A 23447-nucleotide genomic window follows, 5' to 3' on the forward strand; every position below is an offset into this window, starting at 1 on the left:
TTTTTTTTTCCAAGTTGAGAATTTTATCTCTTTGCTCATAACTATGTATTTCCTTAAATCGTAATGGCACTACGCTAGATGGGGACTGCACTTTGTCTCTTCATTTCCCCCCCGCCTTTCTCTCCCGAAAGCAGGGGAACTGTTGGGATACTCCTCTCTGGATGCTGGTCACCCTCTGGTAGCTTGCTCATGTAGCTTCAAGTGTGAGCATTTCTGATAACTGTTTGCAGGCTATTCAATGTGGAAGGACCAACAAATGAACCATGGATATCCTTGCCCAGTGTCTGCACATGTGCTTTCTGGTGGGAGTTATTTTTTTTCTCTTTTACTTTCCCCCACGTCAAGAGTGCTGTGGCCAATCGTAGTCCCCTAATCAGGACCTTGGGTCTGTGTGCCTTGGCTCTCAACTAGGCAGTGAAATTAGCAACTTTAGTTATTAATATTTGGAATGGTTATTGAATGAAGCAACTAGATTAGAAATTCCATCATTCAAGTAGTGTTGAAGCTACCCTTTGAACTGAAAATGTTACACTCTATATGCATGTTTCGCTCACAGCCTTGGATGCTAATACATTGTTCCTAAAAATTGTATTGTCCATTGTTGGATTGAGCTCTGAATTGTGTAGAAGTTAATCATTAGTAGATGCTAACATGACATTGCAGTGATGTAGAATGAGATGGATCTTAGCCCCTTAACCAAGTGATATTTTATCCCTTGATTGCCTTCTGATTCTTCTTCCTCTCCAGGTGCTCCTCTGCGGTTCAGGATGGCTTGTTAATTGTCATTATGCTTGTTTCTAATCACAAAAGCCTTGCCGAGTTGTTGGTATCTTGTGACATCTGCCCAATCCTATATAGCTGTATTGGAAACGGGAGCAGCTCCACCGGCAGTCATCAGCAGATGCTGGCTATCATGGCCCTCAGTAACATCTCTCTCAACCACAAGCTCTCCACTGGAATTGAGAACAAAGGTAAAGGATGATGGTGCTTTAAAATACCGTTAAACCCAGAATAACTACTTAAATGTCGTGTTTGCTCAGTCTCGTTACCTAGACGACTTGATTCTCCTATAATATTCAAGTGAGCTGTTTCCATTCTTCAGTCCATTGTGCCACATACAGGAAACTTTCTGATATCCGGCACTGACGGGACCGAGCTGGTGCCGTAACATCAAAAGTGCCGGCCATACCAGTGTTAATGTTTAAACATACAGAACTGAGAAGCTCCGTGTGAATCAACAAACCCTGTTGCTTAGCAACAGCTTCAAAACAGTCGGCTGCAGCTGCAAGCGTCTGTAGCTGAAGCTGTTGCTATAGCTACAGACCTTGCAGTGCTTGACTGGGGAAAAAAAAGCAACGAGAACTAAAAAAACATATAGAAAACGGCTCCTGATTTTTGCCGTTAGATCGAGTATTCCGGACATATAACCTCCGGATAAACCAAAGTTTCCTGCACCATGAGTACAGGATATTGCTGACTCTGGGCATCAGCAGTAGAAGTAAAATGAGAAATGTTGACGTTTGGCCATTCTTTGGAAAACAGAGAAAAGCGCTATATAAGTGCAATTTCTATTACATTTGCATGACGTCCCCAAGAACACGACAGCCAATGAAAATATTTTTGAGTGCAGTCATTGGCTGTTGCATTTGCTTACAAAACAACAATCTGCACACAACAAAGTTACACAAACAACAAATTAAATGAATGACCAGCTAGTCTATTTTTAAAACGTCTCCGGCAATGTCATCTCTTCTGTCTCCGCCCTCCCCACCTGCAGAGAACCAACCCCAAGGATCTTTCCTTGGCCCCCTCCTCTTCCTACAAGCTGTGTCTTGGCAACATCTGCAGACATGGTCAGCTTCCACATATACCGCACCCACCTCTACCTCTCCACCACCTTGCTTGACCCTTCCACTTTCTTTGTGTTGTCAGACTGCTTGGCCGACATTCAGTCTTGGATGAGCCACAATTTCCTGCAGCCCCAACGATAAACTCTTCCCTCGCTACTGATTCCATCCCTTTGCCTGAGTTAGGCTGAACCAGACTGTTCGCAACCTTGGCGTCGTACTCGATCACAAGCTGAACTTCTGACCCCGCAACCTTTCCATCACAAAGACTTTCACCTCTAACATCTCCTGCTTCCACCCCACCTCAGCCCATCTGCGGCTGAAACACTGATCCATACCTTTGTCACCTCTAGACGACTATTCCAGTGTTCTCCTGTCCATCTACCATCCTTCAACTTCCATTAACTTAAACTCATCCAAAACGCTCCCGGTCCACCAATTTAATATTCTCATCTGTAAAGTCTGTGGGTTGTGCAGTTAATAAATACACAGACTTCAGAAGTAACAAACAAACAGGTCTTTACTATTCGAAGGTCCGGGCGAATCTGCCCCAGTTATCCTGTCACAACACTTATATACTGGTGTGGTCACTGTCGGTATTACAGTATACAGAAGCCAAACAAGTAGTGCCACACTTAAAGTAGTTCCCTTAAAGGTGAACGGTTACATACAATAATTTCCTTAAGGGTAGACGGGTACATACACTACAATCCTCCCTTTTTAGCTTTCAACATACTGAGTCCATAGTGGACATACATTATCACATATATATATATATATATATATACAGATTTATTTAAGACAGTTCATAGATTCAGTCTTTCGGGAGGTTTCCGGATTCTGTCCGGGTAACGCCGCAGTGGTGTCGTCATTTCAAGCGGGCTAGCAGGTGTTTCTGGTAAAGTTGAATCGGCTCGAAGCACAGTGTCAGGTTCCTCTGACTCCAGAACTACCAGACCGGACGTAGGTGTTCTGGGTAACTCCGTCTCAACCTTATCCGGGTAAGGTGGTGAAGTCGGGGGCCCATTTGTGGCGGACCCTATGATCTGGTCAACATGGCGCCTTATTATATTGTCTCCAATGTCCACAGTGTACATCAACGGGCCTAGCCTTTTTCCAATCGTTCCAGGCTGCCATTTCTCAGTACGATAGTCCCGGGCCAACACTCGTTGACCGGTCTGGAAGGATCTAGTGGCCCTTTCATTCATGCCCTGGAATTGCAGGTTCTCTACGTCCCTTCTGACGTTTGGTTTGAGTAAATCCAGCCGACATCGTAGGCGTCTATTACAAAACATCATCGCGGGAGTTTGATTCGTGACCGCATGGGTTGCATTTCGGTATGCCAACAAAAAACTATCCACCTTATGCTGTAAACTTATGTCTTCATTACTCATGGCCTTTACGGCCTTCTTGAAGGTCTGGACAAACCTTTCAGCCAATCCATTGGAGGCGGGATGGTATGGGGCTGACGTGTAATGTTTAACCCCATTGCTCTTTAAGAATTTCTTAAATTCCTCAGATACAAATTGCGGTCCATTGTCAGAACAGATCTGTTCTGGCAGGCCATTCCGAGCAAACATAGTCCTTAACACCGTGATGGTTTTTTCCGTCGTGGTGGTGGTCATCTTAATTACTTCTGGCCACTTGGAGTGGGCATCTACCGCTATTAGGAACATCGAGTCCATAAATGGACCAGCAAAGTCGATGTGTACTCTTTGCCAGGGAGATGAGGGCCACTCCCATGGGTGCAGAGGAGCCTGTGGTGGCGCATTCTGAACCCTCTGACATCCTAGGCAGTTCTTCGTGATCTCCTCTATGTCTCTTATCAATGCCTGGCCACCACACAAACGCTCTTGCTAGATTTTTCATCTTTACTCCCCCCAGATGTCCTTCGTGCAGCTCCTTTAGCACCTTCTTTTGGAGTTTGGGTGGAATCACCACTCTAGATCCACACATCAGGGTTCCTCGACACACTGACAGTTGTTCTTTCCTCTGTGCAAATGCTTGCAGTGTTGGTTCGCTCTGTGCTGGCCATCCCTCCACCGTTACATCATAGACTCGTGAAAGAGTCGGGTCATTCCTTGTCTCATTCTCAATCATTGAGTTTGTTATCGGTAGACACTCCACTATGGATGAGTGGAACAACTCTACTGGGTCCACTATACTCGCTTCTTCTACCATCGGCAATGGCAAGCGTGACAACCCATCAGCATTTCCATGCTGTTTAGACCTTTTGTACTCAATTTCGTATTGGTGTGCCCCAAGTAACACGGACCACCTTTGTAACCTTTGTGCTGTCATGGTGGAAACGGCCTTATTTGGGTTGAATATGGACACCAACGGCTGGTGGTCTGTCAGCAATGTGAACTTTTTACATTGTAGGTAATGGTTGAATTTCTTCACGCCCCACACAAGACTGAGGGCCTCCCTATCTATTTGGGCGTAATTTCGCTCCGCGGGTGTCAATGATCAGGACGCGAAAGCCACTGGCCTTTCCGAGCCATTTGGTAGCCTATGCGAGAGTACTGCCCCAATTCCGTACGGGGAAGCATCGCAAGCTAGACGAAGGGGTAATGCTGGGTTGAAATGAGCCAACACTTCTTCAGAGGTAATCAACTCCTTGCTTCTGCGAAAAGCCTTTTTGCATTCCTCACTCCACTTCCATGGTGTTTCTTTCCGCAACAGGTCATTCAGCGGATGCAGTACCGTGGATAAATTTGGCAGAAACTTGTGATAGTAATTAATCAACCCCAAGAATGATCTTAACTGTGATACGTTTCCTGGGGCGGGGGCCTTCACAACCGCTTCTATCTTTTCGGGTGACTTATGCAGTCCCTCTCGGTCAATGACATGACCGCAGTATGAGATCCGTTTTTGGAAGAACTCACACTTCTTGCGATTAACCCGAAGGCCATACTCCTTCAACCTGGTGAGTACCAGTTTCAAATTCGTGAGGTGTTCTTCCTCATCTTTTCCCGTGATTAAAATGTCATCTAAGTAGCACTGCGTGCTTGGAATTCCTTGTAACACCTGTTCCATGGCCCTCTGCCAAATTGCTGGCGCCGAAGCTACCCCAAAGACCAGTCTATTGTAGCGATACAAGCCTCTGTGAGTGTTGATGGTGAGGTACTGGCGTGACTCTTCCTCGACCTCCATCTGTAGATATGCTTGAGCCAGATCTATTTTCGTGAAATGTTTCCCTCCAGCCAACGAAGCAAAGATGTCTTCAATCCGCGGAAGCGGGTATTGTACCGTGTGAAGCACCGGATTCACAGTAATCTTGAAATCTCCGCAGATACGGACCTTCCCCGGTCCCCCAGGCTTATTACTCGGTGAGGACTTCATGACGGGAACAATGGGCGTGGCCCACTCACTCCAGTCCACTTTTGACAGAACCCCTGATCGTTCAAGTTCTTCCAGTTCTGCCTCCACTGCTGGTCGTATTGCGTAAGGAACTGATCTGGCCTTAAAAAAACTTTGGGCTTGCATTTTCTGCAATCTTAACCTTTGCTTTAATACCTCGCAGCGTTCCCAGTCCTTGCTGGAATACCTCCTTAGCTTCGTCCAATATTCTGGACAACCGTTCAGGTTTGACATCCTCTTTTTCGGAATCCACCGTCATGGTGTTTAGGGACTGCCAGTCCAATTTTATTTTTCGGATCCACTCCCGTCCCAGGAGTGGTGGTCCTCCCTCAGGCAATACATACAGGTCCAACCGGTGATGATCTTTATCCTTGTATCTCACCTTGACTTCTATCATTCCGATGGGGAATACTTTGTGCCCCGTGTATGTCTGTAGTACTAGTTCCGTATCCCGTAGTGGAATATGCTTGAAAAATTTCTTATAGTCATGCTTATTCATGACCGTCAACGCCGATCCGGTGTCCACTTCCATTTTTACTTGGACCTTCTCAATCTGTAACGTTATCCAGATAGTTTGTCGGTCAGCTTCATTGCTCACGTTGTGGATTCTCAGACTGTCCAGTCCTTTGCATTTGGAGTGTGAGTCCGACTTCTGTTCCTTCAGACTCTTCCTAGTCGCCTCTTGTACCTTTCTGTACCATTTTTGTGAGGACTCGTTATTGTTGTACGTCGTTCCTGACCGGCACACTTTAGCTATGTGCCCGATCTTGCCACATTTCCGGCATTCTTGGTTTTTACCCCAGCAACGCTTCTGGTCGTGTGTTGTCTTCCCACAATGATAGCATTTCGTAGTCCTCGAGGTGATGTGGTCCACCCCTAGTGCCACCGCCTTCCGCTGCATTACCGCCGTTCCTTTTGCTGCGGCTTCGTATGATGCGGCTATAAGGACAGCCCTGTCAAGTGTGAGGTTGTTCTCTTCCAGTAGTCGCTTTTGCGTCCCTTCTTTGGACAATCCACATACGAACTTGTCTCGCAGTGCCTCTGTCAGATTCCCTCCGAACTGGCAGTGTTTCGCTAGCCTCCGCAGTTCGACCAAGTATTCCGCGTTGCTTTCGTCTTTCTTCTGTGTTCTCGCATAGAATCTGAATCGTTCAGCCAGCTTCAACGGTGTGGGGTTCAAGTGATCCTTCAGCACCGCTACTATATCCTCGAAAGTCTGATCCGCCAGTTTAGCTGGAGAGAGAAGATGTTTCAACAACCCGAATGTTTTCGCACCCATCATGTTAAGTAAGGTTACAGCTTTTTCCTCCTTAGCTATTTTGTTAGCCTTACAATGTATCTCAATACGTTCCACGTACGTGGGCCAGTCTTCTATTTCGGAGTTAAAATCGTTGCTGTCCCCACGCTTAGGCATCTTCCTTTCTTTGGGTACAACACAAATATTTCTTTAAATTCTTATGTATTTTTTTTTCTAAGATGGCGGCTTTTCCCGCGAATTTGGCGGTTTCCCGCTCTTCCTTTCTCTCCCCGCCCACTTCAATGGCGGTTTCCCGCTTCTGTCGGCTCCTCCGCCTAATGGCGGCTTCCCGCGTTTCTTCCTGGTGGAAGTGGTACGCTTTCCCCTCAGCGGACAGGTTCAGCCGCTGGGCTGGCTCTCACACAGCTCCCCCTACTCGGCTCTGTCTTCTCCCGCCCGCACGGCTCTACCGGCGCTGGGTACACCCCGTTAACGGAGGACAGTTCAGCCGCTGGACTGGCTCTCGTGCAGTCTCTCACCCCGTTTTCGGCTGTGTCTCTCTCCCACTCCCGTACGTTCGGTTTTGCCGGCTCTGAGTACCCCGTTGGTGGAGAACAGCTCAGCCGCTGGACTGGCTCCTCGCAGTCTCTCTCTCCGCCCCCGGCTCTCACCCGCACGGTTCCCGTTCGCCTCCCCAGCCCTCTCGCAGACCGGTGTTTCCCTCTCCGGCTGCGGCTGGGTTTCTCTTCCCGCGCCTACTCACAGGCTCAGCGCTTCGTGGCTGCGGTCGCTGCCCGGATTTTTCCCGCCGATCGCGGTCCGGCTGTCACCCGACGCCGTTGGACCCGACTTTTGACCGGCTCAGCTCCCCCTCGACCGAGGTCGAGTGCTCTGCCCTTATCCTCCGGATATTCTCTACACCTTCCCCTACTCACAGCCTCTTCGGCTGCCTTGTTCCCTGCTGATCGGCTCACTCTGTACCGTGGTAGAAGGGTAGTCAGTGCCTGTTGCAGACGGAAGCTTTTGTTGCTAAAGTCTTCCACCTTTCTCCTGCTGCAGCCTCGTGTTTTCTTCCAGCAGCACGAGGAGGGCGGTTGCCTCTCTTCGATGCTCTTCTTGCTTTGGTAATCTTGCCGCAGGGTACGATCGGACTCGTCGCCACTGTAAAGTCTGTGGGTTGTGCAGTTAATAAATACACAGACTTCAGAAGTAACAAACAAAACAGGTCTTTACTATTCGAAGGTCCGGGCGAATCTGCCCCAGTTATCCTGTCACAACACTTATATACTGGTGTGGTCACTGTCGGTATTACAGTATACAGAAGCCAAACAAGTAGTGCCACACTTAAAGTAGTTCCCTTAAAGGTGAACGGTTACATACAATAATTTCCTTAAGGGTAGACGGGTACATACACTACATCATCCTTGCGTTTAAATCCCTTGGTGGCCTTGCTCCTCCCACTCTGCCTATAACCCTCCTCTTTCCCCTCCCCCCAGAAATCTAACTCTGGCCTCTTGTGTATCTCCCCCACGCTCACCCGATGGTAACTTCAACCACCTGGTCCTGTGCTCTGGAATTCCCCACCTAAACCCCCTGCCTCTCCACCTCCCTCTCCTCCTTTAAGATCCTCATTAAAACCTGCCTCTTAGACCAAGTGTTTGGTCGCCCCCTTTGACTTGTCATCCATTTTGTCTGATCATGTCTCCCGTAAAGTCTCTTGGGAAGTTTTTGTACGTTAACGGCTATGTAATTGGAAGTTGCTGCAACCAATGCAGTTTTATATTGAACTGCTGTCTTAAGATTAGTCGCTGAGGAGCGCTATTTGTCAGTTTTGCCGCTTAAGGTGTTGGACACTTTTTGCTCTCTGTTGACGGTCAATATTTCTTAATGTTAACTGATGCTCAAAATGTGATTTGTAGCCATGAAGAAGACTGATCACTGTTGACCAAGTTGGAGGTGTGGGATATTTGACCCAAAGTTGATGGGAAAATATAATTTCCAAATGTCGTATCTAGGATTTATCTGAAATTTCCCATTCATGAAAGTAGCTTTGCACCTTGAGATTCTGGTTTAATGTCCCTCCAGTTGAGTGAATCTCTAATGGGGGAAGGAGCTGAAATGTAATAATTATCCTCAGTGACTCATGTTTTAATTACAATATAATTTTGAAATATTTTGAATAATAGCTGTTAATTCCCTGCATGGATTACTTATTGACTGGTTGGGCAATGGTGAAATTATGATTAAATGCTTCAGAATCGAAGGAGGCCTTAAACCTGAAGGATGCCGAGCTGAAGATGCTGCTGGTGAGCTTAAAGGAGCGGAGCGGCACCAAAGAGATCATTCTTTCACTGGAGCGCTGGATCTGTGATGAGACAACCGGGCTGGAATCTCAGATCGCAGACATCATGAAGGATAAGGAAGCCTTCCAGTCGCTGGTGCAGGGATTGGACCAATTCCGCTCCGAAAAGGCTGTGCAACAGGCTATCGTTCGGTATGTGATGGTGCGCTGGAGTACCTCGGCCAGATACAGAGTAACGCTCCCTCCACTCTGGCAGAACAAGGTGTTTCTGCCCCAACCACAGAAGGATATCTCCTGCTTGCATTAGTTCCTCCCCCCTGCCCCCGCCACACTTACCGCACCAATAATCTGCTTAGCTTCTTGCCTATTGCTAAATGTGGGGTTATAACCACCAAGAAGCAGGTTGATATTCCCCAGACTCATTTCATATATGAACTTTCTAACCGAGAGAGACACATTTATCCTCCTTGTCTGGGCAGTAGTTCACACGTGAAAGAAAGAAAGACTTGCATTTATGCCTTTCATGACGTTCCAAAGCGCTTTACAGCCAATGAAGTACTTTTGAAGTGTAGTCACTGTTGTGATGTAGGAAACACAGCAGCCAAGTTGTTCACAGCAAGCTCCCGAATAGACAGCACCTCCGACAGTTCAAAACTCCCTCAGGACTGGAGGGTCAGCCTAGATTTTTGTGCTGACGTCTCTGGAGTGGAACTTGCACCCACAACCTTCTGACTCCGAGGCAAGAGTGCTACCCACTGAGCCACAGCTGACACACGTGCTAGCCCACTGCCCCTCTCAATAAACTTCCCTTCACCCTCCCAAAGTGTGTGTGTATGAATCGCTTGCTCTTGCTGGTCAAACGGTACCTGGAGGTTTGTTAAATCAGAGATTTGAATACCCTGACATTCTGTGCCCTTTGGTGTGAATTGTAACAAATGACCAACCCCGGGGACATTCTAATAGCCAGCAGTAGGAGGGAGAATGGAGTGGATGAGCTGCAAGTGAAACTTGTGGTGTAACCTGGAAACCAATCCTGTGAATTGGAGTTTTTGGAGCTTTGGCTAAGAGCACTGACTTTCTTTTGAATTTGATTTTTTTTTGTGTCTTATTTTCTCCATTTCTGTAGCTGCCGACTCTTATCTGGGGTGCAGGTCAATAGGTGTCAGCAGCCTTCCAATACATCAGCCACGTTGGTGAGCCCAATCAGTGTCCGCATTCACAAGCACACCTTCCAGCAGCCACTGGATGGTGAGAAGCAGTGAGGGCCCTGGTAGCTGACCGTTTGTCTGCTCACCATCCTCTCCCTAGCCTTGGACTATTGACATCAGTTACAGCTGCCCAAATTCTGCTCTGTCAGATCAGCTAACTCAGTGTAGGTTAGGAAGTGAGTTTGAAACCTTCTGTTCAGTGTGACTTACCATGACCCCACATAATGGATTTGCCAGCTACCCTACGGTGGAAGGTAAAAAGCAGACTTTGATTTGAAATTGAGGTTCTCACCAATTCAGCAAAGGCCAGTAAATACGGAGACTAGTAATTGAAATGCTGCCTCTTTTTGATGGGGACTGGTGAAGTCAGAAGGTCATTCCTGAATAACTTCTCCTGTTTGGGGTCTTGATTTTTTTTTTAGAATTCTGAGCAAGTTTTTGGATAATTATCTGGAAGACCTGTTGCCCTGGCACGAAAGTATTGAACCATGTTTGTCATCCATGACAGCCTACAGTAATGACCGAGAGGTATGATGAAAACCTTTGTAGTTTTTATTATTATTAATACTGCTGTGGTCACTGCTCCTCTTGTTCTTCCTAAGCCACAAATACTGTAAACTGTGCTTCTCGTCTGTCAGTATTGGCACAGTGCTGAGCTCAAGACTCAATACACTGTCTCTAACTCCACCTCAGTCCTCCCCAGGTGTGGTGGAACTCCATACCTTACACGCTCCCCTTCCTCCTATAATCAATAGGCTTTTAACACTCAAGCTTGGCATCAACCTATCACCTCACCTTCCCCCCTCGCTCCACTTTTCAATCCCGGCTTTGTGTGTTTAGCCCATTATCCAGATTTCTCAATCATATAAATTATATTCCATATAACAGCAATTATATAAAAGCCTGATAGCCGTCTTTCTGGCAGTGTGATGCTACGGAAAATTCATTTGGTATCATCATATTAACATAAAATTCAACTGTGAGATGCTCTCTCTTACTGAGCTAGTTCAACTGTTAGTTACACTCTCTTAGCATCAATTCAACTGGTAGTATCATAGAAATTTACGGCACAGGAGGAGACCATTTGGCTCATCATGTCTGTGCCGGCCAAAAAAGAGCTATCCTGCATAATCCCACTTTCCAGCTCTTGGTCCGTAGCCTTGTATGTTACGGCACTTCAAGTGCATTTCCAGATACTTTTTCAATGTGATGAGAGTTTCTGCCTCTGTCGCCTTTTCAGGCAGTGAGTTCCAGACCCCCACCGCTCTCGAGCTGAAAAACATTCACCTCAAATCCCCTCTAATCCTTCTACCAATTACTTTAAATCTGTGCCCCCTGGTTATTGACCTCTCCGCTAAGGGAAATAGGTCCTTCCTTTCCACTCTATCTAGGCCCCTCATAATTTTGTACACCTCAATTAAGTCTCCCCTCGGCCTCTTCTCTTCCAAAGAAAACAATCCCAGCCTTTCCAGTCTTGTCTTCATAGCTAAAATTCTCCAGTCCTGGCAACATCCTTGTAAATCTCCTCTGTGCCCTCTCTAGTGCAATCACATCCTTCCTGTAATATGCTGCCCTGAACTGCACGCGGTACTCTAGCTGTGGCCTAACTAGTGTTTTATACAGTTCGATGAAGGGTCAATCTCCCTGCTCTTGTATGCTATGCCTCGGCTAATAAAGGAAAGTATCCCCTATATTTTTCCCCCTCTTTTTTTTCCTCACATGGCAGCTGTCGATCATTCTGCCATTGCCATTTACACCTCCTCTAGAGTCATCTTTTGTTTCTTATCTTGTCCCATTACCATCTCCTTTTGTCTTGCACCATCACCCTTTTGTCTTTTAATCTCTCCTGCCTACCAGTCTATCACAGACCTTCCCTTCGTTCTTTCCTCCCCTCCTCGCTGTCCCTGCCCCACACGTGCTTAAAAATCTGTTACATCTGTAACCTTTTCCAGTTCTGACGAAGGGTCATTGACCCGAAACGGTAACTCTGTTTCTCTCTCCACGGATGCTGCCTGACCTGCTGAGTGTTTCCAGCATTTTCTGTTGTTATTTCAGATTTCCAGCATCTGCAGTATTTTGCTATTGTAAGGAAAGTATCCCATATGCCTTCTTAACCACCTTATCTACCTGTCCTGCTACCTTCAGGGATCTGTGGGCATGCACTCCAAGGTCTCTCTGATCCTCTACACTTCTCAGTGTCCTACCATTTAATGTGTATTCCCTTGCCTTGTTAGCCCTCCCCAAATGCATTACCTCACACTTCTCTAGATTGAATTCCATTTGCCTCTGCTCTGCCCACTTGACCAGTCCATTAATATCTTCCTGCATTCTACTATCCTGCATGTGACCAATGGATTAGCTATTAGCAATAAGAGCTTGTGATATAACTTAGCTTTGCAATAGCAATTTCTTTGTTAGAATTGCCAGTTTTCTGTCACTATGTAAGAAGGTTCCAGCCTCACATGCATGTGGGTTTGTAGACCAATCACTGTTAGCTGAAGAGACTAAACTGGGTAGTAGCCTGTGGGGCAGCACGGTGGCATAGTGGTTAGCACTGTTGCCTCACAGCGCCAGGGACCCGGGTTCAAATCCGGCCTCGGGTGACTGTCTGTGTGGAGTTTGCACATTCTCCCCGTGTTTGCGTGGGTTTTCTCCGGGTGCTCCGGTTTCCTCCCACAGTCCAAAGATGTGCGGGTTAGGTTGATTGGCCATGATAAAAATTGGCCCTTAGTGTTAGGGGGGATTAAATACGTGGGGTTACGGGATCGGGCTTGGGTGGGATGGCTGTTGGTGTAGGGACCGGGTGCTAGGGTTTGGATGATCAGCCATGATCTCGTTGAATGGCGGAGCAGGCTCGAAGGGCCGAATGGCCTACTCCTGCTCCTATCTTCTATGTTTCTAGTTTCCAAGTGTGTTTACACTGTCTAGACATGTTTGACAGCAATACTGGCCATTCACAGATCCTGCTGTTTGTATGTCTTGCCACTCCAATGGAAATTATTATATGAAGGCCCCCATTTATTGAATGGAGAAAGTAACCTGATTTTTTTCTGTAACGCATCAAAAATCCTAAACTCTTGAACTTTTCCTGAGATAACTTCCCTGCAAAAAAAATCTACGTTAATATATTCGAGGAATTATGTGGGCATGCACTCCAAGGTCTCTCTCTTCCTCTACACTTCTCAGTATCTGACAATTTACTTTGTATTCCTTTACCTTGTTATCCCTCCCCAAATGCATTACCTCACACTGAGTGAGTGTGTTGGATGGTACTGGAGGGCAAGGTAGTGCTGGAGGTGGAAGTAGTACCATATTAGATAGGAGAAGACTAAGAAAGACTACGAAAAATTCAAAAATGGGTTTAGAATACATGTATGTAAACGCATAAAGTGTGGTGAGTAAGGTTGGTGAGCTACAAGCACAATTAGCCGTGTGGCAATATGATGATGTGGCAATAACGGAAACGTGGCTTAAAAACAGTGAGGACTGGGCACTTAATATTCAAGGGTACAAGGTGTTCAGAAAAGATAGGGAAGGAAAAAAGAGAGGTGGGGTGGCAATGCTGATTAAGGAAGACATTGTAGTGTTGGAAAGGGAGGATGTTCTTGAGGGGACAAGGACAGAATCCACTTGGTTAGAGTTGAGGAGCAAAAAGGGTTTCATCACGCTATTGGGGGTATTCTACAGGCCTCCAAATAGTGAGAGGGGGAGGTAGAGGAGCAAATCTGCAGGGAAATCGCAGAGATATGCAAGAGTTATAGAGTGGTGATATTGGGGGACTTTAATTACCCAAATATCGATTGGGATAATGCTAGGGTAAAGGGAAAGGAGGGGGAGGAATTTCTGAAATGTGTTCAGGAGAATTTCCTTGACCAGTATGTTCTTGGCCTAACTAGGAAGGAGGCATTGCAGGATCTGGTGCTGGGGAATGAGGTGGGCCAGGTCGACCAAGTGTCTGTGGGAGAACACTTGGGTACGAGTGATCATCATATCATAAGATTCAGATTAGCAATGGAGAGGAGCAAGGAACAATCTAGAGTGGAACTTCTAAACTGGAATAGGGCTAACTTCAATGGGATGCGAAAGGATCTCGCCAGGGTAAAATGGAACCAAAGACTGACGGGAAAAACTGTAACGGAACAATATGTGATCTTTAAGGAGGAGATGTTCCAAGTACAGGCTAGGTACATTCCAACAAGAGGGAAAAAGAAAATAAAGAATTGCATTTATATAGCACCTTTCACGACCACCGGACATCTCAAAGTGCTTTACAGCCAATGAAGGGTAAGGGAACCAAAGCAAGGGCTCCTTGGATGACGAGGGAGATTGAGAGTATGATGAAACAAAAAAAGAGGGTGTATGGTGAATGTCAGGTGAATTCTTCAAGGGAGAGCCAGACCAAATACAGTAAGTTGAGAGGGGAAGTGAAGATGAAATAAGGTTGGCAAAGAGAGAGTATGAGAGTAGAATGACGGTTAGCATAAAAGGGAACACAAAAATCTTCTACCAGCATGTAAACAGTAAGCGGGTAGTAAGAGGTGGGATGGGGCCTATTAGGGACATAGAAGGTGATGTATGCTTAGAGGCACAGGGCAAGGCTAGAATACTCGATGAGTACTTTGTATCGGTGTTTACTAAGGAGGTGGATGCTGACAAAATATCGGTAGACGTGGAAAAGGTGGAAGCAATGGAAGGGGTGAAAATTGATAAGACAGGATGTACTAGAAAGGCTGGGTATGCTTAGAGTGGATAAGTCTCCTGGCCCAGCTGGCTTGCATCCCAGATTGCTAAGGGAATTGGGGGAGGGGATAGCGGAAGTGCTTGCCATCATTTTCCAATCTTCCCTAGATGCGGGGGAGGTGCCTGAGGATTGGAAAGTGGCAAATGTGACACCATTGTTCAAGAAAGGGTGTAAGGACAGTCCTAGTAACTACAGACTGGTCAGTTTAACACCAGTGGTGGGTAAAGTTTGAGAAACAATAATCAAGGAAAAAATTAACGGGCACTTGGAGAAGTTTAAGCTAATTAAGGAGAGCCAACACGGATTTGTAAAAGGCAGATCGTGTTTGACTAATCTAATTGAATTTTTTGATGAAGTAACAGGGATGATTGATGAAGCGAATGCAATGGATGTTGTCTACATGGATTTTCAGAAGGCGTTTGACAAAGTACCACATAGAAGGCTGGTTAACAAGTTTGAGGCTAATGGAATAGGTGGGTCAGTGGCAGCTTGGATAAGGAATTGGTTTAAGAACAGAAAACAGTGAGTTGTGGTAAATGGCTGTTTTTCAGACTGGAGGATGGTAGACTGGTGTTCCCCAAGGGTCAGTGCTGGGGCCACTGCTTATTTTGAGACATATAAATCATTTGGATATTGGAATACAGAGTAGAATTTCTAAATTTGTCTGACACCAAACTTGGGGGTGTGGCAAATAGTGATGATGATACCAATCGACTGCAACAGGACATAGAAAGACTAGCAGAATGGGCAGACAAGTGGCAGATGGAATTTAATACAGAGAAGTGTGAGGTGATGCATTTTGGCAGAAGGAACAGGGAGAGGGAATATACACTTAATGACACAGTTTTAAAGAGTGTGCAGGGACAGAGGGACCAGGAAGTTAATGTGCATAGGTCCCTGAAGGTGGCAGGACATATTGAGAGAGTGGTTAACAAAGCATACGGGATCTTGGGCTTCATAAATAGAGGTATTGAGTACTAAAGTAGAGAAGTTCTGCTGAACCTTTATAAAGTGCTGGTTAGGCCACAACTGGAGTATTGCATCCAGTTCTGGTCACCACACTTTAGGAAGGATGTGAAGGCCCTTGAGAGGGTGCAGAGGAGATTTACCAGAATGGTTCTGGGGATGGGGGAATCTTAACTACAAGGACAGGTTGGAGAAGCTGGATTTGTTTTCATTAGAGCAAAGGAGGTTGAGGGTTGATTTGATAGAGGTGTACAAGATTATGATGGGTTTGGATAGGCTAGACGGGAAAGGCTGTTCCCACTAGTTGATGGTACAAGGACTAGGGGACACAGATTTAAGGTTTTGGGCAAGACATACAGGGGGGATGTGAGGAAAAACTTTTTTACGCAGCGAGTGGTGAGGACCAGGAACTCGCTGCTGACGGAAGTGGTGGAAGCGGAGACACTCCATGTTTTCAAGGGGAGACTGGATAGGCACTTGAGGGAAATAAACTTGCAGGGCTACGGGGATAGAGCGGGGGAATGGGACTGACTGGATTGGTCTACAGAGAGCCGGCATGGACTCGATGGGCCGAATGGCCGCCTTCTGTGCCATTATGACTCTTATGACACTTCTCCAGATTGAATTCCATTTGCCACTTTTCTGCCCACCTGACCAGTCCATTGATATCTTCCTGCAGTCAGCAGCTTTCTTCCTCACTATCAATCACACGGACAATTTTTGTATCATCTGCAAACTTCTTAATCATGCCCCCTACATTGAAGTCTAAATCATTGATATATACCACAAAAAGCATGGGACCTCGTACTGAGCCCTGCAGAACCTCACTGGAAGGAGCCTTCCAGTCACAAAAACACCCATCAACCATTACTCATTAATAAAGCTCTCTTACTGAGTCTGCCTTCCTGAGAGAGTGATTACTGGGTAATGCAATTCTTTTGTAGTTTTGGTCAAATGATACTAGAAACTGTAGGAATCTGTCAACCTGTCCACTGGTGGTATAACAGTTGTAGTATTTTTGATTTGCTTCTACCTGTATATGAATGATTTTTGCATTCTTGGCAATGGAGAAGGTGCACTCTTCAGCCTTTTTCTGTTCATATAACGGGAACAAAAGACCAGGTGGTTTGTATCCGATAGTTTATGCTTCCCATAAATGGTGACCAAGAAGTAAGGACTTAATAATCTCATACAAGATGACACATGCCTTAAACCATGTCAACCTTACTAGCCATGTCGGTGGCAATACCATGTGCAAGTTCAGATTTGATCAAATCCTAAGCCACCTCAGGGTAAAACCTCACCCTCAAGCCCTGGCCTCAAACTTCTACAGTTTAAAATGTGTCAAGACTGTCCCAGTAGAATTTCTTTCCGGCCTGAATTGTGAGCAGTTCCACCCCTCCCCAGAAAGTGCTGCGGTACAGTTTAACTGTGGTGGTAGACACCCTCCCGAGTGTACCTATTGCTGGACAGTCAGCAGCAGTAGCTCTTCACTCATGGAAGGACACCACTGTCGAGTCCCATTCTGCTTTTTATCCCCATATCTCTTGAAGACGAGGACTCCTGCTGGATATTGGGGATGCCACCTTACCGATATGTTGACTTTGACAGTGCCACCAGGCTATTCAAGCCCCATCCCATCTGCATTTGACAACCTCCACAGACACCCTCTTTCCAGCACAGATCATTTCCCGATGTTTGGGATTGGGAACTCTGGCTAATATCTGTCGATCTTCCTGGTCTCGGTATCTCACCAGGCAGTGCATTGAGCCACAGGGGAAGCTGATCGTTTGGATTAAAATCCTCCCAGTTACAGGTAATTGAAATGTTTCTATTCTCTTTGCCTTCAGGTGCTGCAGGATTTCATTAGGTTTCTGCACAGGCTTGCAACGGTGAACAAGGATTATGCAGTAGTCATGTGTCGGCTTGGGTCAAAGGAGACGCTGTCAAAGGCACTGGACAAACACAGTTCAGCTTTACTGCTGGCTGCAGAACTCCGAGATCTGGTCAGTGACTGTGAGAAATACGCCAGCCTGTACAAGAAAATGACCACCAGTATCTTGGCTGGATGTATACAGGTAAGTGGGGTTGTTCGCTGCTGCTCTCCTTTCAATTGCTTTTCTCCCATCCTCTCATAAAGGTGTTGATTCTTGCTATGGAGCACTATTCCACTGGGTGCTGGCTGCCCTTCCAGTACCTTGCCCAGATGAGTTTAGGCAATGGGTTGACAAGTCATTTCACCCAGGCAGTCAAGCCCGATCCTATTCTCGCCTGATATCTGTCCAGGGATCTCTAGGATGGCTTAGTGAAGAGTAAATCAGCATTGGGGAAAAATTGCTGCAATTTATTCTTTCCCCAGCTCTGTCTGTGAGACCCTACCCTGCCCCCCCTCCCCAGCTGAGATGAGCTAACTCAGCACAGACCAGCAATTGAACCTGGGACTTTCCTGGTGTAGGTGGCTCAGTACCATACCCACTAATCCATTCAAGGAGGAGGTCTGTATGTTTTGGCGTTATACTACAGTGTCTTTAGCTACTGCATGTGTGAGTGAAGATGAAGTTTCTGAAAAACCTCGTCACTCTTGAAGATGTTTTTCATGTTTTTTCCCTCCCTCCCTTCCAGCAAAATGGAATTGTAGTTGAGTGTTTAATAATTATAGGCGGGGGGTGGGTGGGGGTGGTGCGGGCATGTGCTTAAGTTGTGTTCATGACAGTCTGTGGAAAGAACTGAGATTGATGGGCTGAATGGGCTTTTCTCATTCTGCACTTCAAGTACATGTATTTGATTTTTTCAACTCCCACTTGCAGATGGTTTTGGGACAAATTGAGGAGCATAGACGAAGCCATCAGCCAATCAATATCCCTTTCTTTGATGTATTCCTGAGGAACCTCTGTCAAGGTCTGTCCGAACGGCTCAATGATAACAGACTGAATCACGGCAAGTTTAAATTACGCGTGGGGCTGAAAGAGAGCATCCCTTTTCTACTTTAATTTCTTGCTGAAATGAAGATATTCTAATATAATCCCAGTTTTGCTTTTCTACTTCTCTGACAGGAATAAGTGTGCGTGTAGTTGAACTTCATTGGAACATACTGCTTTCACAATCCATGTAATCCCAACATTAAATTCCATGGAGTTCAACCCCCGATTGGATGGTTGTTATAGCAAGCAGTGTCTCATAACAGATTAGCAGGAAGTATTTGATGGCAATGTTTGTAACTAACAGAATCCATATTCTGAAGAGATTTTTTATTACCGCCGTTGGTCAGACCCACCTGGAAGTTCTGGCCACCTAATCATAGGGCCGGATATTATTGCCTCGAAAGGTTAAATAAAAGCAACAATAGGGTGACTCTGGGTAGCAGGAATTATGTGCTTTTCTACTTCTCTGACAGAAGTAAGTGTGCGTGTAGTTGAACTTCATTGTTAACAAACTGCTTTCACAATCCATGTAATCCCAACATTAAATTCCATGGAGCTCAACAAATGATGTGGTGAAAGTTTAAGGAAATCAGACTTATTTTCTTTGGAAAGAGGAAACTTGGAGATGACCTGAGATTAAAAAAGGAACTGACAACAAATTCATCCCGCTAAATGGCTGATTTTAGAAACGGGGTCTGATACAGGGGCCAGGATTAAACATTCGGAGTAAGAAAGGAAGTTGGGTGGAGCTTTTACAGCCAGAAGGTCAGTTGTGTTGTACGTTATCATAGCTGACTGAAGCAGAACATAGGAACAGGAGAAGGCCATTGAGCCCCTCGAGCCTGCTCCGCCATTCAATGAGATCATGTCTGACCTGCGACCTAACTCCGTGTACCTACCTTTGGCCCATATCCCTTAATACCTTTGGTTAACAAAAACTATCAATCTCGGATTTAAAATTAACAATTGATCTCGCATCAACAGCCGTTTGCGGAAGAGTGTTCCAAACTTCTACCACCCTTTGTGTGTAGAAGTGTTTCCTAATTTCACTCTTGAAAAGTCTGGCTCTAATTTTTAGACTATGCCCCCTAGTCCTAGAATCCCCAACCAGCAGAGATAGTTTCTCTCTATCTACCCTATCTGTTCCCCTTAATATCTTGAAAACTTCGATCAGATCACCCCTTAACCTTCTAAATTCTATGGAATACAACCCTAATTTGTTTACTATATCCTCATAACTTAACCCTTGAAGTCCAGGTATCATTGTGGTAAACCTACGCTGCCCTCCCTCCAAGGCCAATATATCCTTGCTAAGGTGTGGTGCCCAGAACTGCTCACAGTGCTCCAGGTGTGGTCTAACCAGGGCTTTGTACAGCTGCAGCATAACTTCTACCCCCTTGTATTCTAGTCCTCTAGATATAAAGGCCAGCATTCCATTAGCCTTTTAAATTATTTTCTGTACCTGTTCATGACATTTTAATGATCTATGTAGTTGGACCCCCAAGTCTCTTTGGACATCCACTGTTTGTAGCTTTTCACCATTTATACCAGACTGTATAAATAGGCACCAGCATTGGTTTCTGAGAGAGGGGTTAAGGGACAGTGAAAAGGTGGGTCAGTGAACTTGATCTATTCACTGTTTCGGGCCACATTCTTAAAAACGTTTGTTCTTCTAACTAACAGCCACTGTTTTGGACAAGATTTACCAGCGATAGTTCTGGGACATAGGCAGGAATAAAACGCACAGTGTAAACAACTTCATTGGGTCCAAAGTGAAGAAATAGGGATTCGGATTTCCCACCTTACTGACTTGACTCCTTTAACCCAACTCTTGCAAATAACCCTTGGCTTTCCTCATGTGTTTGTAATCAGGTTTAACTCTTTAGGTTTGAATGATATGCCTTGTGGATGGCATAAACACAAGGTCTAGTTTGCCTATTCTGCATTCTTGTGTTTTAGAAATGTAAAGCTGTTTGCGTGGAGCCCTTTAGCACTTTTATCAGCAGCTCCATAGCAGTGTAATCAATTGCATTGCTGCTGCTGTTTACGGTGTATACAGTGGGGACAGAAACAAAGCTGTCAGGTTTAAGATGACAAATTGGGAGGGGTTTGAAACTACAGGGAACAGGTCTGGAACAATGGGTTGTGGCTAGGTAAGGTGGGCTCATGAATGTCAAACTGCATTTAATGGGGTCAAATACAAGGTAATGAGCCTAAGGAAGGGAAATAAACAGTGGAAAATAAGTGAATAGCTCGAGGTTACAGTAAATAGAAGTGAATAGCTCGGCACTGGTGTATGACCGCACCTTAAGTACTGTGTACAATTCCAATTGCCATGTTACAGCAAGGATATCCAGACATTGAAAGCAGAGCAGAAAAGGGGCAAACTGTACCTCGCTTAAGGCATCTGAGCTGGTGAAGAACCTGGATTGTTTATTCTGGAGAAGAGAACGCTCGGGAGAGTATTCCGGATTCTTAAGGGATTAGATAAATTGAACTCGAATAATTGAGATTTCCCCAAAATGCTGGAAACAGCAGACATGTGGTCAGAATTAGAAAGTGTGCAAATAGACAGTTTAGATTTAACTGCTTTATTCAGAGGATGGTGAATGTGTGGAATGGACTACGCAAAGTGGCAGGTAAATGTAAACATTTTTTAAGGGAGAATTGGATCGATGTTTGAGTGGGCAATTGAGGATTATTCCTTTTAGAGACTGGTCAGATGGATTGCAGTGACTTTCAATGAAGGATCGGCAAAAAGGTAGGGGAGGTGGGGTAGCATTGCTGGTAAAGGAGGGGATTAATGCAATGGAAAGGAAGGATATTAACTCGGATGAAACGGAATCTGTATGGGTAGAAATGAGAAATAGCAAGGGGAGGAAAACGTTAGTGGGTGTGATATATAGGCCTCCAAATAGTAATATGGAGGTGAGGGAAGGCATAAAAAGGGAAATTAGAGAAGCGTGCGATAAGAGCACAGCTGTCATCATGGGTGACTTTAATTTACATATTGATTGGACTACCCAAATTAGTAAAAATTCTGAGGAGGAGGAATTCCTGGAATGTTTTCGGGACGGTTATCTGGACCAATATGTCGAGGAGTCGACTCGAGATCAGGCCATTTTAGACTGGGTATTGTGCAATGAGAAGGGACTTATCAGCAATCTTCTTGTACGAGGCCCCTTGGGTCAGAGCGATCATAATATGATCGAGCTCTCAGTCGAGATGGAGAGTGAGGAAATTGAATCAGAGACTAAGGTCCAGAACTTAAATAAAGGGAATTACGAGGGTATGAGACGGGAATTGGGTAAGATTGATTGGGTGGTGTTTCTGGGGGGATTGACAGTGGATAGACAATGGCAAGCATTCAAAGATAGAATGGAAGAATTCCAGAACATGTTTATACCGGTTTGGCATAAAAATAAACCTAAAAAGGTGACTCAACCGTGGATAACGAGGGAAATTAGGGACAGCATAAAATCAAAAAAAAGGGCATATCAACTGGCAAAAAAAAGCACCAGACCGGAAGATTGGGGGCAGTACAGGATACAGCAAAAGAGGACAAAGGGATTAATCAGGAAGGGGAAAATAGAATACGAAAGTAAACTTGCAGCAAACATAAAGACAGACTGCAAAAGCTTTTATCGGTATATCAGGAGGAAAAGACTGGTAAAATCCCAAGTCGGTCCCTTGCAGTCCGATTCGGGAGAATATATAATGGAGAATAAGGAAATGGCAGACCAATTAAACTCATACTTTGGTTCTGTATTCACAAAGGAGGACACAAATAACCTCCCAGGAATATCGGCAAACATAGGGACTAATGAGAGGGAGGAGCTGACAGAAATTAGTATCTCTAGGGATATGGTGTTGGGTAAGTTGAGGGGACTGAAGGCCGACAAATCCCCGGGGCCTGATAAACTACATCCTAGGGTACTTAAGGAGGTGGCCCTGGAGATAGCAGATGCTCTAAGGATCATCTTCCGGAACTCCATTGACTCGGGAACAGTACCCGTGGATTGGAGGGTAGCTAATGTTACCCCAATATTTAAAAAGGGGGGTAGAGAGAAAGCAGGGAATTATAGACCAGTAAGCCTTACATCGGTTGTGGGCAAAATGCTAGAGTCCATTATTAAGGATAAAATAGCGGAGCACTTGACAAATGGGGAAAGGATCGGACAGAGTCAACATGGATTTACAAAGGGTAAATCGTGTTTGACTAATCTGCTGGAATTTTTTGAGGAGGTAACTGGTAGAATAGATGGGGGAGAGCCAGTGGATGTGGTGTACCTTGACTTCCAGAAAGCCTTCGATAAGGTTCCACACAAAAGATTATCATGCAAAATTAAGGCTCATGGGATTGGGGGCAAAGTATTAACGTGGATAGAGAACTGGCTGGCAGATAGAAAACAGAGAGTTGGAATAAACGGCTCGTTTTCGGAGTGGCAGGCAGTGACCAGCGGGGTGCCGCAAGGATCTGTCCTGGGACCCCAGCTGTTCACAATATATATAAATGATCTGGATCAGGGAATTGGATGCAATATTTCCAAATTCGCTGACGACACTAAACTAGGAGGAGGGGTGGGCTCTGATGAGGATGTCAGGAGGCTACAGTGCGATTTGGACAGGTTGGGGGAATGGGCGGATACGTGGCAGATGCACTATAATGTGGATAAATGCGAGGTTATCCACTTTGGGGGTAAAAACAGGAGGGTAGATTATTATCTAAATGGCAATAGATTGGGAGATGGGGAAGTGCAGAGGGACCTGGGTGTTCTTGTGCACCAGTCACTGAAGGAGAGCATGCAGGTGCAACAGGCGATTAAGAAGGCAAATGGTATGTTGGCCTTCATATCAAGGGG

At 45.6% G+C, this 23447-nt stretch overlaps 1 protein-coding gene across 4 annotated transcripts in view; it reads left to right on the forward strand.

Moving 5' to 3' along the window:
• cul9 (cullin 9) overlaps positions 1-23447 on the forward strand; it is a 401996-nt gene that overhangs the window by 202026 nt on the left and 176523 nt on the right. For 3 of the 4 annotated variants that reach the window (XM_085998049.1, XM_085998046.1, XM_085998050.1), the window contains 5 exons: positions 748-971; positions 8704-8941; positions 10380-10485; positions 17515-17742; positions 18472-18601. In XM_085998049.1, coding sequence (XP_085854175.1) covers positions 748-971; positions 8704-8941; positions 10380-10485; positions 17515-17742; positions 18472-18601 — 926 coding nt within the window. The remainder of the gene's footprint in view (positions 1-747; positions 972-8703; positions 8942-10379; positions 10486-17514; positions 17743-18471; positions 18602-23447) is intronic. The other variant, XM_085998048.1, reaches the window with a different exon arrangement.

Source organism: Somniosus microcephalus, chromosome 9 (genome assembly GCF_052327205.1).
Source record: "Somniosus microcephalus isolate GS21.2 chromosome 9, FLI_Smic_1.0, whole genome shotgun sequence".
Lineage (NCBI taxonomy): Eukaryota > Metazoa > Chordata > Chondrichthyes > Squaliformes > Somniosidae > Somniosus > Somniosus microcephalus.